General features: G+C 36.4%; 1 protein-coding gene across 1 annotated transcript; it reads right to left on the bottom strand.

Moving 5' to 3' along the window:
- Positions 1-2,221: 2,221 nt before the first annotated feature.
- Positions 2,222-12,612, bottom strand: LOC139733427 (uncharacterized). Its single transcript, XM_071644246.1, has 7 exons — positions 12,517-12,612; positions 11,787-12,129; positions 7,570-7,698; positions 6,514-6,795; positions 4,604-4,891; positions 3,579-3,857; positions 2,222-2,768 (listed from the first exon to the last, which is right to left on the bottom strand). The coding sequence occupies exons 1-7, from the start codon at positions 12,610-12,612 to the stop codon at positions 2,461-2,463; spliced, it is 1,725 nt and encodes a 574-aa protein (XP_071500347.1). The 3' UTR covers positions 2,222-2,460.
- Between the last annotated feature and the right edge of the window lie 1,102 nt (positions 12,613-13,714).

Below are 13,714 nucleotides of genomic sequence, written 5' to 3'. Positions count from 1 at the left end.
GTGAACAATAGTTATAAAAGATCTATTACATTTTTGATATGGTAGAATGTTTTGTGATACAGATGCCCTACACATATTCATGAAATGTGATAAGTCGAACATATTTTCAATCGCTGCTCAAATGGTAAACAGTACCTGAGAATGATTTGGTTCATCGGTTACGAAACAAGACTGGAGACATGCAGTGATTAACTAAAATGAAGTCTTACTCCTATTACACTTAACTATAACTTTTTCACTAATCAACATGACAATGAAACTGCAACTACCAATAGGTATTAAGCCAGGGCCGATGCACGGGGGAGGGGAAGGAGCCTCCATTTTTTTTTTTCAGAACATAAACACTGTGACTTTTTGCGCCCCCCCCCCCCTCCACTTTTTCATGAAATATTGGGTCGGATTTTTTGTTTTTTGTTTTTGCTGCTTGGTTGTAACCCCCTCTGTTTATTTATTATTAGTTATCTCTAGAACATAAATGGTGTGACTTTTTATTCCCCCCCCCCCTTCATAAAATATAGGTTTTTTCTCTCTCTCTCTGCTTCTCAGTCGATGTAAGTACTCTTTTTTGTGTGTGTGTATAGGGAAGTGACAGCAAAATGTCAAATCCCATTCTGAAAACGAATCCACGTTCCTGTTCCCGTAAAGTCGTCCCCCTCACTTTGAAAACCTAGCGCCACCCCTCTATTAAAGCATATTTGACATGACTGTCAAATATTAGTGTTATTTATCGATATTACTCTGAGAGGTCAAAAACAATAATTAACATTGGTTTAAGCAAAATAACTAGAGTCATTTTGTTACTTTTCACGTTTTTTGTCATTTATTGTCCTTTTGTTTTCGTTGCGAAGCATGGAAAAAATAAAATAGGTTGGAAAAAAATGAGAAATCCTACTTGTTTCGGTCTTTAAGCAAGTGATAAATTGATATTTAAAAGAACACAAAGGCAGGAATATATGCTAGTTACGACAAGTGATTCAACAATCTAAACATGAAACTTTGGAAGAAAGTCACAATGTTATACATTTATGAAAATAAGCCAATCGCATGAAAACTATTATTTGCAATATAATAATCAAAACTTCCTGTCTGAATTAATATGTAAATTTTAAGCAGGATTAGAATAACAGGCAAATGTAGCGTTCAATAAAAGAACATGAAGCAAACCTAAAAAGTATCCCACTATAAGAAAAAAGTAAAAAAAAACGGTTATCCCTGTTTTAATTTAAGAAGCGTCGATTGACGACCAAAGATCAGCTTTCCTTCGTCGAAGCAGTAAAGTCAGGAAAAGAAGAGTGGGATGTTTTACAAGGCATTTAATTTTCAAAAGACAGTGGTCTCTCTCCTCTTGACTATTACTGTCGCACAGGTCAACAACGACAGGAAGAACACGGCCACGAGCAGGGCGTACGTGGTCGACGGCTGCTGAAGAATTCCTCGACGAAGACTAGCAATCGGACCTGTAACGCAGGACCAGACATGCAGGAAGTGAAAAACTATTTCAACAAAGAAATTAAGAAAATTCAAAGACGTTTATGGTGAAATGTCACTCTGAGTCCAATCTGTAATACGTGAGAAATCTCGTCCATTTACATACCGCTGGTAGTATCGCCTTCAGGAAAAAAAAAATGGATGAAATGTCTGTAAACATTTAACTTCTCCACGATGATTCACATCTTGGTACTATTAACATTCAATGTGGTTGTTGCGTAGGGGGAAACAAATCGTCTTGAATAGTGCGAGTACACATCAATTTGATAAATTATATTTGATCGCTATGAGTTTAAATTTGAAAAGAACAAACAAACCGGAAGCAGCTTAACTGCATGATTATGCTCCTATCAATGACACCATTGCCAAGAAGTGTATAATTGTTTTTCATTTCTTTAAGATTTTAGACGAGTCAATGATAACTTAAAAGGTTTGCTTGTTCCAGCAAACTGAAGCGATCAATAAAATCAATTCGAAATCTAGTTTAATGTATTAGATACTTCTTAGAATGATAGCAAAGCCCAGCATGTGGTTAGTTTTCTTTAGAATTTATGTCACAAGTTCAATATAAACATCGTACGTTGTATATTTGTAAAGAATTCATGCGTTCCTACCTTATTTTGACAATAATATTGACAATGATACTTCAGATTGTATTATAAACGTAAATCGTAGGTCCTTACAACATTACAAATAAAAATATTAAAGGAATGATTAACATCGCCCCAAAAAAGTTCAAACAAACAAACAAACAAACAAAAACAAAAAGAAGAAAAGGACTCCTCGTTGATTTGAGTGATAGTTAGAAGTTGTCTACATGTATTACGAAAATGACGTCATAGACTTCGAGTAATGGATACATTCCATGATTTCTTCAATATAAAAGTTATTCATCTCTTCGCTTATGACTACTTCTATTTAAGCTATAGCTTATTTTTTTTTCTTTTTTGAGCACGGCATCTCTCTCTGACTTTAAATACCTTTCTCCGAGCCAAAAGTTGGACAGTGTTCAACACTGGTGTAGGTCCAACCAATCCCGTTAGTCCCAGAGCAAGTGACATTGATGCACCTGTTGCCTGGGCGTGGTCTGAAGAGAGCCGAGGCGCAGCTGGACGAGGAGAGAGTGATGTTGTCGACTCCGATGGTGTATGTGTGGAGGTGTGGGTACGGCTGCTCTTGAAGACTGATGTGACACGTGATGACGAGAATGACCTGGCTTCCTTCCCCATTGATCTCCTGGGTCTCGATGGAGAGGATGTTATTCGCTGGGGGCGCGTGAACTATGAGGGTAAAAACAAAACAATTGATTTGTCTCAAATCAACAGTGACATCAACAGTAGGCCTACTCTCTTCGCGAAATTGTGTCAAAACATAAATCAGTGTCATTATGTAAGCAACTATCACATCGATTTTTTTAATACTAATAGAAAATACTAAAACAGGAAAATATACAAGCACCTCTTTAAACAAAGCAGACATCAAAGAGATCATGAGATATGAAGCTATTATCCTCTATAGTATTAGACCCAATAAGAAAACCTACCAGTTTTCATTGGGCAGTATTGTATTGTCTATATACCAGAACCTATAAGAAACATATACCTGTTCTAAGTCTGCAGTGTTAATAATAATAATAAATAATAACACATACAATTTCTATAGCGCCGTTCTCCACCTTGATTAAATGCTCAAGGCGCTTTACAATTGTACATCAAAGCAAACAGACTGTAGATACAAGTACATCACCGTAATAGAAGAAGATGAAGAAGCAGAAAAAAAAGACATGAAAGTCTGTCTTCAAAAGACACTGGTCTTCAAAATGCACTGCTAAACAAATAGGATTTTAAATCACTCCTGAAAGATGTTATAGAGCTTGAGTCTTTCAGCTCACGAGGAAGTGAATTCCACAGTGTTGGTCCAGCGTGAGCGAAAGCTCGTTCCCCCCAAGATTTCCGAGAAAACGGAATATGTAAGAGACCTGCAGTTGAGGATCGAAGAGTTCGTGAAGGTTGGTATTGACGAAACAAACAAACATTGTAATCAAGAGCTGTTACCGTCTATATAATAATACGAAATTATAAGCAATCTACCTGTTCTCAGTGGACAGTAATTCCGCGTGGAAACAGTTTCTCCAAATTGATTGGTACCGGTACACGATATATCGATACATCTCTGGGGGCGATCTTCCATGATCGTTGAAGAGGCGTTGGATCTTGATAGAATGTCTTCATCAGCGGCGATTTCGAACACACCGATCGGTGGAAACGGTTGGTCGATCGGATCCACATGACATGAGATATTGAGATTCGTTCCCCAGTCATCGTCGTCCTCCTCGACCTTGATAGAGATGATTTTAGGCGCAGGTGGGTCTGAGGAATAGAGAAAGATGGGGTCGAAGATGCATTTGATTTTATTAAAAAAACAGTTTAAAGGTTTTGATGTAAGTACACATTTTATAGTTTGTTGATTTAATTTATAGTTGATCATGTACATACAAAGCTCGGCACTAACATTTTTTTTTTTTTTCAGGAGGTCCATTCAAGCCACTAAAATCATTTAATTTGTAATTGTTGTGGCTCGAGAAATATATTTAGGGTCTAAAATAAAGGCAAAGGTAATGTAAATCTCAGTTGCCCGATTGGGCCACCGAAGCATTTTTTCCCCTGAAATTTGGTAGTTTGACATATCTCTCTATGTATGCATATATTATATATGATTAAATGTTAAAGATTATAATCTATAAAGGGAACAATAAATGAATTGTTTGCATGGTTTAATTTGTAAAATGCACCCGTTTTCAATCATAAACATCTTTCCGCATTTGTCAAATTTGTATTGATATATAGGGGAAACATCGCTGTACTGAAAAGGAATAGGGCTTAGTATATCACAGAGATTCCCCGCAATCCCGATTCAACCAAACAGTTCCAGATTACTAGCAATTATTGCAAACAGTGTTTACCAATACGAAAGTATGTCTCTCACGGAATTTGATAACTTGAAGCATATTTATTATTTATTTATTTATCTATTTATCTTATCATTATTATTATTGTTGTTGTTGTTGTTGTTTTTTTTTTTTTTTTGGGGGGGGGGTGGATTTCCTGTTACTCACCCCTCGGACAGTGTCTCGCGGAAGCGGAAGTAATTCCGACGCCATTAGTTGCGGAACACGTGACATTAATACACCTGTTTGGGCGTGGTCTCAAGACGGCCGAGGTCCAGCTCGCGTTGGACAGGGTGGTCCCATCAACTCCAATTGAATATGAATGGAGGTACGGGTACGACTGGTCGCTCAGGTTCGCTCTGCACAGGATTAGCAGATTCATCTGACGGTCTTTGTCTAGGAACTCCGAAGTCTTGATCGACAAGACATCAGCTGCTGGAGGCTCGCCACTGGTCTCTACGGGAAGATAAAGACATCCGTAACAATTATACGGAGAATAGTGTGCAAGAGATCTTTAAAGGATTAACATTTGTAATAGAAGTAATTTTATTTCTTGACCAGTTCTTGCGAATATCAAAGGAGACCTCTGGATAATTTTCAGAATTTTACTTTTGAGCTACTATAATTAGTTGTACTGAGTACAGAGTTTCAGAATTTATAGTTATTACTATATATATATATATATATATATATATATATATATATATATATATATATTATATTTACAATAAACAGCAATGACCACGGATGATGACATGGCAGCCTCACCATAAGAATGCATGAGTTGTGGCTCAAGGAAGCAGAGCCAAAGAAGGTGTCATGAATACATTTTACACATGTGAACTTGTTTAACAAGTGTTAATGAAATTATTCTGCCACATTTCTATAAAAAAACAAAATGAGGCTCCTATGTCATCAACATTGTTCAGTGTAATTTGTTTCAGATTTTTTTTTAAGGGTATTATTTCTCTGCTCAAGGATCACAATAAATTCCATAAATTTATACATGGATCTGTTGATGTATGTACTTCATGATGTGAAATCACGAAAATCGACTTAAATGCCACTTTAAATTGAGCGAGTTGAAGATGTAATATCCTCACCATTTATCATGTATGTTGTATATGAAGTTCGAGAAAAAAATACATATTTAGCCAATACAGACCATAGCATATTCCCTTATTAAGAAAATATATCTGAGCTAACATATGCTTTTCCTTTATTTAAGTGGTTTTAAGGCACGTTTAGTATTACAGCTTAGAGAGTTTTGTCATTTCTGCAATGAAATGAATAGACAACTGTGAGAGCATGACATCATTAACCTGCTGATTTGAATGTTTATAAAATGAATGGTCAAGAAAAGTATGAAATTTCAATTTTTCATAATTTTTTTTTTATTTCTAGTCCCATTTTCGATCATTTTGGCACTGTTGCGCCGTTTTTCTTTGTCTTTCTAATGGAAATAACAAAATTTTGGAGTGTATTTCATCTTGAAACAAAAAAGTGTAATGTTTAAAACGAAATCCTTAAATTCCAAGTGTTTTATTTTTTTCATGGTTTTATGATTATCTAAACACTCATTGAGTGTGATCAAACATTTAAATTTTTCTGTTGCATTCTGAGACAGTTTAACACCCTGGATATCATTTGATAACAAATTTTCACTTTCTGCTTGTGGGGTGTGTGTGTGTGTGGGGGGGGGGGTCACAAGAAGTGTATATTAATTTAAAATAATCTTTAACAATATCTAAGTTATCTCGAGTTGACGAAACAATAATACACCATCATCATTGTAAGTTTTCGTAATACGAATGTGTCTTTGATTTCTATTTTCCAAGTCGAGAGAATATCGTGCATTCTTCTCGTCATTTTCGATCCAATTTGCTGTGGATCAAACCATTACAGCCTATTTATAAGGTAAAGTTATACATTTATATATTTCACATTCAGACACTGAACCCTTTGTATACATTCCTGTCTCTCTCTGCCCTGAGATGAGGTCCTTCTTTCGGTTCACGGATTTCATAAAAACTTGGTGCATATCCCAAGAAGATCTATAACTGTACACAATTACTTACCACAGCTTCTGACACAATGAGTCCGCGTAGTGGTCGTCCTACCAATCTCGTTGATTCCGGTGCATGAGATTTCTACGCATCCACTGGGTAGAGGGTCAAGGGTCACGGAAGGGGAGCTTGAAGATGACTGAATGACGTCATCGATTGCAATCTCATATGTCCCGATTAGTGGAAATGGTTGGTCACATGGGGTGACGTGACATGTAATCTGGAGGCCATCAGTTTCTTGTCCGTCCTCGTTGTCAACGATCTTGATCGAGATGATATTATCTGCTGGAGGGTCTGTCACGTGATCAGGGTTAAAGGCAGATTGATATTCAAATAAACCAAGATTAAAGTCTATTTCAGGGTATGTTGCCTTACATTCGTATGACCTTGCATCACAAACCTCACACTGTCCATCGGGACATCACTGTGATCTCAATGAGTGTATACCAACTTTTACATTTGTACACTTTCACAATTTCCCACTAACTTTTACATTGATGTGACAATCCTTTCATACTAATTCTATGGAGTTTTCCATCATATTGATGCATATGTGTGTGTGTGTGTGTGAGAGAGAGAGAGAGAGAGAGAGAGAGAGCTACAAAAATAAAGTAAGAGTCGTTATTGTGGCGGCTCGTTAATCCGAAAATAAACAAAGAAAGAAAGAAAAACAGGAAAAAAAAACCCCGCATCATACGAAGCTTCGATATTACGCCCCTAATTGTTTTTCGGGTTAACCAACTTTCTCAATAGTAACCCTTATTTGCTTTGTCGATTAACGAACCCTCGGAGTAACGTACCATATTTTATTTTGTTGATTAGCAAACCTCAAGAATAACAAATCTCTGGAATACCGAACTATAACCTCACGAATGTTCAGAGTTGTACCTGTGATAAGCAGATTGGATTTTTTTTTCTTCGTTATTGTAACTGCGAATAAGCACACAGTTTTGATTGAGTGAATTCTTTCCTAAACCAAGCTTCAAAAAAGGCAACCTGTAAAAAAGGGAAGCACACATACCGAAGGATATTATTGGATATACATGTACATAATATTATGCTTCTTACGTTGGACTTGTAGCGTTCTAGACTGTTCACTGCTGAGAAGGTGGCACTGAAGGACGCCCCCATGGTCTGCTACCGTCGGAGTTAATGTCAGCTCGCTACGAACGTTGTACGTATCTACTCTAGCGGTTCCTTAAACCAGAGAAAGGAACCAAGCTAACATTGATGATTTGTTGTGTCAATAATTCAATTCGGTTGTAACTTGATCATAAAGAGATAAAGAAATAGATGAAGGAAATAAAAGGTAGCCTTGTTCAAGGTAGAGTCTGAGTCACGACACTTAAGTTCAAGCCCACTTCCAAAGCCGGGTCAATACGTGCATGTGTACCGGAACTTATTGAAAAGTAGAAACACCTTCAAATCGCCCACTAATTAGGCTATTCAATTCAATTCAATTCAATAGTTTATTTATTTCCATCATCACAAAGAAAAGAAAAGCAAAAGTTGACATAATCCAAAGTGAAACATTTTTTTTTTCATTTCTCTTACACTCGTCTGATAAAGGATTTTTTTCAATACAATATAAAGTATATTATACACGAATGATGTCGTAAAAACGAAACAATGCACTTTGCCATGGCAATGCCATACCATCGGCTCGCGGCACTACGTCTAAGGCTATGCCATCGCCTCGCGGCACTACGTCTCATTGCATGAACCCAGTACTTTGTTGGTGATTACAGGAAGTTCCAAATAGTAAGGTGGACAATCATTTTCATACCACTTCTTTTTCGTTCATCCTGAGACGTAAAATTTCATTTTGCTGTATGTTATTTCAATCACTCTTTGCTGAGTATTTTGCATTGTTTTTAAACAACAAAAGGATGTGGATGATGGATTGAAGCTGTAGATTCATGTTATTTTTTTCTTCTGTATGTGTTACCAACAGGTGCAGATATTATTAGATATGGTACGGGATGGTGTGATATGGCGCATGAAATCATTGCATCTAATTAACCCATTAAAACGAAGCCACGAGTTTCAGAAAAAAATTAGACCGCAGACTATCTAAAGATACCAAATGATATACATTTCATATATATCCAGAACTATAAAACAACAACATTGTATATTTTACTATCATATATATATATATATATATATATATATATATGGATATGAAGAGTTTGTTTGCAAAAACCGATAAGTCCATATTTGCCAAATGGAGATATTTGCGATTAAAGGTTAAGAAAAATAAAGAGAATAATAAGAACTCTTTTGCTTCTTTTGACCATAACTTCAAAAATATACCAATATACCAATATATCATTTAAAAGGTATTATTTTGTACTTTATGACAGAGATCGTACTTCAAAATTTTCAAAAATGGACTTATCGGTTTTTGCAATCAAACTCTTCATACATATTCATATACATTATACATGATATATATATGCATGCCAATATTAAAAAGAACAACAACAACATATAATTGTGGGTTTGTTTATTGCTTTTTTTTGTGAATTCATGCTTACAAGTAATCACGCACGGAAGTGGCGGTTTTAGATCCCCTCAAAAGGACTAGGCAACGATGTCAACAGGCTAGGCCTCAAAAGGGCTTTTTACACTTGTGTTTCTTAACCCCAGACTTTCTCTGACCCAGGACTATCGTTAGTCCCGTACCAATTTTTTCAGCTTTTTACACTCGCCAATTAGTCCCGTACTATCTCTTGTCCGGGGCTAAGGAGAGAACTGACCTTTTTACACTCGTATTTCTTAGCCCCGGACTTTCCAATCCACATGAATATTCATAATTACGCTGTGTACTGTACACGTACACGCACGCACCGGCAGCACTTGATTACCTCGTTTCTGATTGGTCAGTGAGGGTCGGACTTCGTCTCCGTCGCTTAGCCCAGGATTATTTTTTCGTTCTGTTTACACTCAATTGCTTGGCACCGCAATTGCGGTGCTAACCCCTGCTATTTTGCAGGGCCAGATAGTACCGTACTATCGGTGGGGCTAGCCCACTTTGGCAAAAACGAGTGTAAACAGAAAGTGGGCTAAGGATAGTCCCGTACCAACGGTGGGGCTAAGGCCCCCCCTTAGCCCCACCGTTGGTCCGGGGCTAAGCAAAAATTTACAAGTGTAAAAAGCCTTAAATAGAGAGCAAAGGCACTGACACTAGAAACCTCGTGACCAATACCACGCTGTATAATAGTCTACCCGCTCAACTGGGAATATCTATCTAAAATATACTCGAGAATACAAGTGGAATATGCAACCAGTGTCAAAAAGCCCGAAATAAAGATTGTCATTGCCATCGTCCCAAAGAAATTTTGACAACACACACACACACACACACACACACACACGCACACACACACGCACACACAGTCAGAACCACCCCCATGTACCATGATATGACGCTTATATGAATTGATAATTTTTGGGAGAAAATCTAATCAATATTTGTCGTCCGTCATCACTTTACCCGTATAAAATCGGAAGAAAAATGAACATAATGTAAAGCCATATTTGGCCGTATAACCTGTACAGTTTTCTGAATTTCATTTGATTTATATATATATATATATATATATATATATATATATATATATATATAAAGATAAGTAACAAGGCTGCAACAAAGTTCATGCTGTATTCACCAACGGTTTATTTCTTCACACAAAATTTGACCATAACTGATTGAAAGACTATCTACTCAACAGAATTTGGAAGTAAATGTATGTGTATGCTGAAGTTTGAAAGGAATAGTAAACTGCTTGCACATATTTTGCATAACCATCAGTGTGACGATTCAGTTTGATTTTAAAAATCGAATGTTTATATTAATCAAAATAATTTCAGATTATTTAAAGATTATCTATACACTAGAATTAAAGTTAATTTATGTGTATGTTGAATTTTGAAAGAAATAATGCACTGCTTTTACATTACCACCGCAGCTGCGTATTCAGAGGAATTACTTCTGTATCAGTCGTGCCAAGTTTTTTCATGTATGCTTTATACTCATTGTCATTTCAATATGACGTAACATTGCACTGTTGCCAGGATGCGCGCTGGGTGTTAGGATGCCTAGCATTGATGCGTTAAAGCGCGCATCCTTGGTAACACGGTTGCAATATATTGTTATGGCTTAATTTTGTTATTGTTCTCTCAGTATCAACACTTGAGAAAGGGCGGCGAGACGCTCGAAAATTTGTGTGAAGAAATAAACCGTTGGTGAATATAGCATGAACTTTGTTGCAGCTTTGTTACTTATCTTTTTATCTTGCCAACACGTGGACTACCTTATCAACATGTATATATATATATATATATATATATATATATATATATATTATATGAAGGGTTTGTTTGCAAAAACCGATAAGTCCATTTTTGAAGATTTTGAAGTACGATCTCTGTCATAATGTACAAAGTAATACCTTTTAAATGATATATTGGTCACTACATATAAAGGTATATTTTTGAAGTTATGGTCAAAAGAAGCAAAAATTTTGTTATTATTCTCTTTAGTTTTCTTGACCTTTAATCGCAAATATCTCCATTTGGCAAATATGGACTTATCGGTTTTTGCAAACAAACTCTTCATATGAAGAGTTTGTTCGCAAAAACCGATAAGTCCATTTTTGAAAATTTTGAAGTACGGTCGCTGTCATAAAGTACAAAATAATACCTTTTAAATGATATATTTGTCATTACATATAAAGGTACATTTTTAAAGTTATGGTCGAAAGAAGCAAAAATGTTCTCATTATTCTTTTCATTTTTCTTGACCTTTAATCGCAAATATCTCCATTTGGCAAATATGGACTTATCGGTTTTTGCCAACAAACTCTTCATATATATATATATATATATATATATATATATATAATATCCCTTGGAATGAAGTAAGCCAATTACATATCGCTTTAAAGCCTGGCATCTGACGATTTGATATCTAAATTAGGTCTTTTACCTTCAATTAGACACTATTGTGCCTATCATATGTAAAGATAAATATCTTCGTATAAATTATTATGTATTACAAGTATGCTTTGAAGTTTTTGCATGATCTTGTTGACCGTCTTGCTTCATTTATTAGTCTTTATATCAAGGATATCTTGTGCAAATGTCAAAACACAAAGGGAAAACGTCACCTGCGTAGGTTCTCAGATAGACTTCTCACGAAATTTGTATTATTGATTATGGTAAGACCTTTATCATGAGGGCTGAAAGTTAACTTTTGCGAATTAAAGATTCAAACTTACGGTTTCCCTCACACCTCACTCCGGCGTCTTTACCATGGCTACAGCCTTCACATCCCCAGTATGGTCGACGACATTGTTGAAGAGAGGTTTCCGTTCCAGTACAGATAACATCGTCAAGCCAAATTGGTCCAGATCCCTGTCCAAAGTGGGCTCCCGTATAATGAGCTGAGGCCGATGGGTAGCCGAGATCTCTGCAGACGACGTGCGCGTTGTTGATATCCCAACAATCATCACAAACCGTGCCCCACTGCCCGTCACACCTTATCTCAACTCGGCCCTCTCTTTCGCATGATCCACCAACCAGCCGCACTGGAAGAACATTGTGGGGAATATATGCCACAGACTAGTCATATTCAGACAACCCACAACATAGCATCAAACAATCAACCACGAAGAAGATGAATGAACACATGCATAATTGTGATGCATCATTCTGCCATGTATCTCTCAGCTTGAAATTCGCTTTAATACAAAAAGTCTGTATCGGAAAACTAGATGATCAATTGATAAACTAACACAATGAAACGTATCTGTGTTTACAATTAATTTGGTGTATGATTTAAATCTGAAAATATCTTTAAACATTCGATGAAAACTTGATTTTTTTCAAAACTGTAGTTCATCTCATAAAAATTAGGTGAAAACTATAACCAGTGTCTGTTTCTCTTTGCCGTGTATGTTTTGTGTGTGTTTTGGAACGTTGTCAAGATATCAAGCCGCACGTACTCACCCGCATAGCCGGGGCATGTACTCGAGCAAATGCTACAGGTGCAGTAATGTAGTGTGGCCGCTGAACCCTTGGACTTGGTCTGCCTTTGTCAGTCATTGATGCTGGATATCCATTCAACAAGGCATAGTCTTTTCGTCGACCTTGAATTGAGATTTCTTAGAGAGTGTGGATAAAGGAGAAAGTGAGCAATTTGTCCTCATAGCTTATTTACTTAAAGAGAAGCAACAATAATCAATAGCATCATATACTAAAATGAACTCGGTGGAAAAATTGGACTGTCATTTCCGTCGGCCAAGAATTCAAACCTGCCTGGGAAAATCAGCTAATGATCAGCAAAGCTGTCGTAATGCTTTTCATGGAGTTGATTATTTTCATTACTAGTGATATTAGCTGTATTTTGGCAAATTTTCAAGATTTGCGTAAAACAGGAGGTCAAACATAAAACATTTCTTATGTATTGAAATAGCAGAAAATTAATCTTACAAGACGATTTAATTGTATCATTTGTCTTACGAACTTTCTTTGCTTTTATCACCAAGCTTTGTCAGTTATATATTCAGTTTCATTTTTATATGACAAAGACATAAGATTGTATAATTCAGCAAGAGTGAGTATAATGCGGTCATTCTATCTCGTGCAGTCGTAGGTAACGGGGACGTTATATCATGGCACACATCACTCTACCAGCACTTTCTGTGTAAGAGGATGACAAAGTTACTCGTAAACCCCAAACGTCATACCTGAATGACTTATATCAACTGAGGTAAGATGAACAAGTATTCAGACACCAGACACCTTCTATAGATAAAGAAGATTCTACCCTTAATGAGTATTAAAAAGCCTATTTCCGTGATTACTCGTTATTGTAGGTGAAAGTTCATTTCCGCTTTCAACCTTCAATGCATTTCTATTTTGCCGTAAATGTGAGTAACATCTGTATCTCTATGCTCATTTAAACAATTTTAGCATTTATCAAGGTTGTTATACATTGCATATATGGTACACACCAAGTATAGCATCTGTACCATTACCGGGTTTGTTATTTCAAGGACTTCAGACGCTGAATGGATCGGTTTTTGTAACTTCAAGATTATTAGTCTCGGCTGGTACAAGAATGCTTATTGTAACCTTTATAAGCAAATGGCAGAAACCGAATGTCTCCAAACACTATTGGCAGTTATTTCGTTCAACATTTGGT

This window comes from Diadema antillarum, unplaced genomic scaffold (genome assembly GCF_040938485.1).
Source record: "Diadema antillarum isolate AM-2024a unplaced genomic scaffold, OU_Dant_1.0 seq00000475_RagTag, whole genome shotgun sequence".
NCBI lineage: Eukaryota > Metazoa > Echinodermata > Echinoidea > Diadematoida > Diadematidae > Diadema > Diadema antillarum.
Note: the sequence above shows the minus strand (reverse complement) of the source record. Positions and strands in the feature narration are given on the sequence as shown.

What these genes read in the sequence shown, in the direction of transcription:
- LOC139733427 (XM_071644246.1), bottom strand. Translation starts at nt 12,612, where the DNA reads ATGACTGACAAAGGCAGACCAAGTCCAAGGGTTCAGCGGCCACACTAC. An exon ending in AGTGAGGTGTGAGGGAAACC is followed by an intron (nt 7,699 to 11,786) that starts GTAAGTTTGAAT and finishes CTCTGGTTTAAG; the next exon opens with GAACCGCTAGAGTAGATACG. An exon ending in CGCGAGACACTGTCCGAGGG is followed by an intron (nt 3,858 to 4,603) that starts GTGAGTAACAGG and finishes TCTATTCCTCAG; the next exon opens with ACCCACCTGCGCCTAAAATC.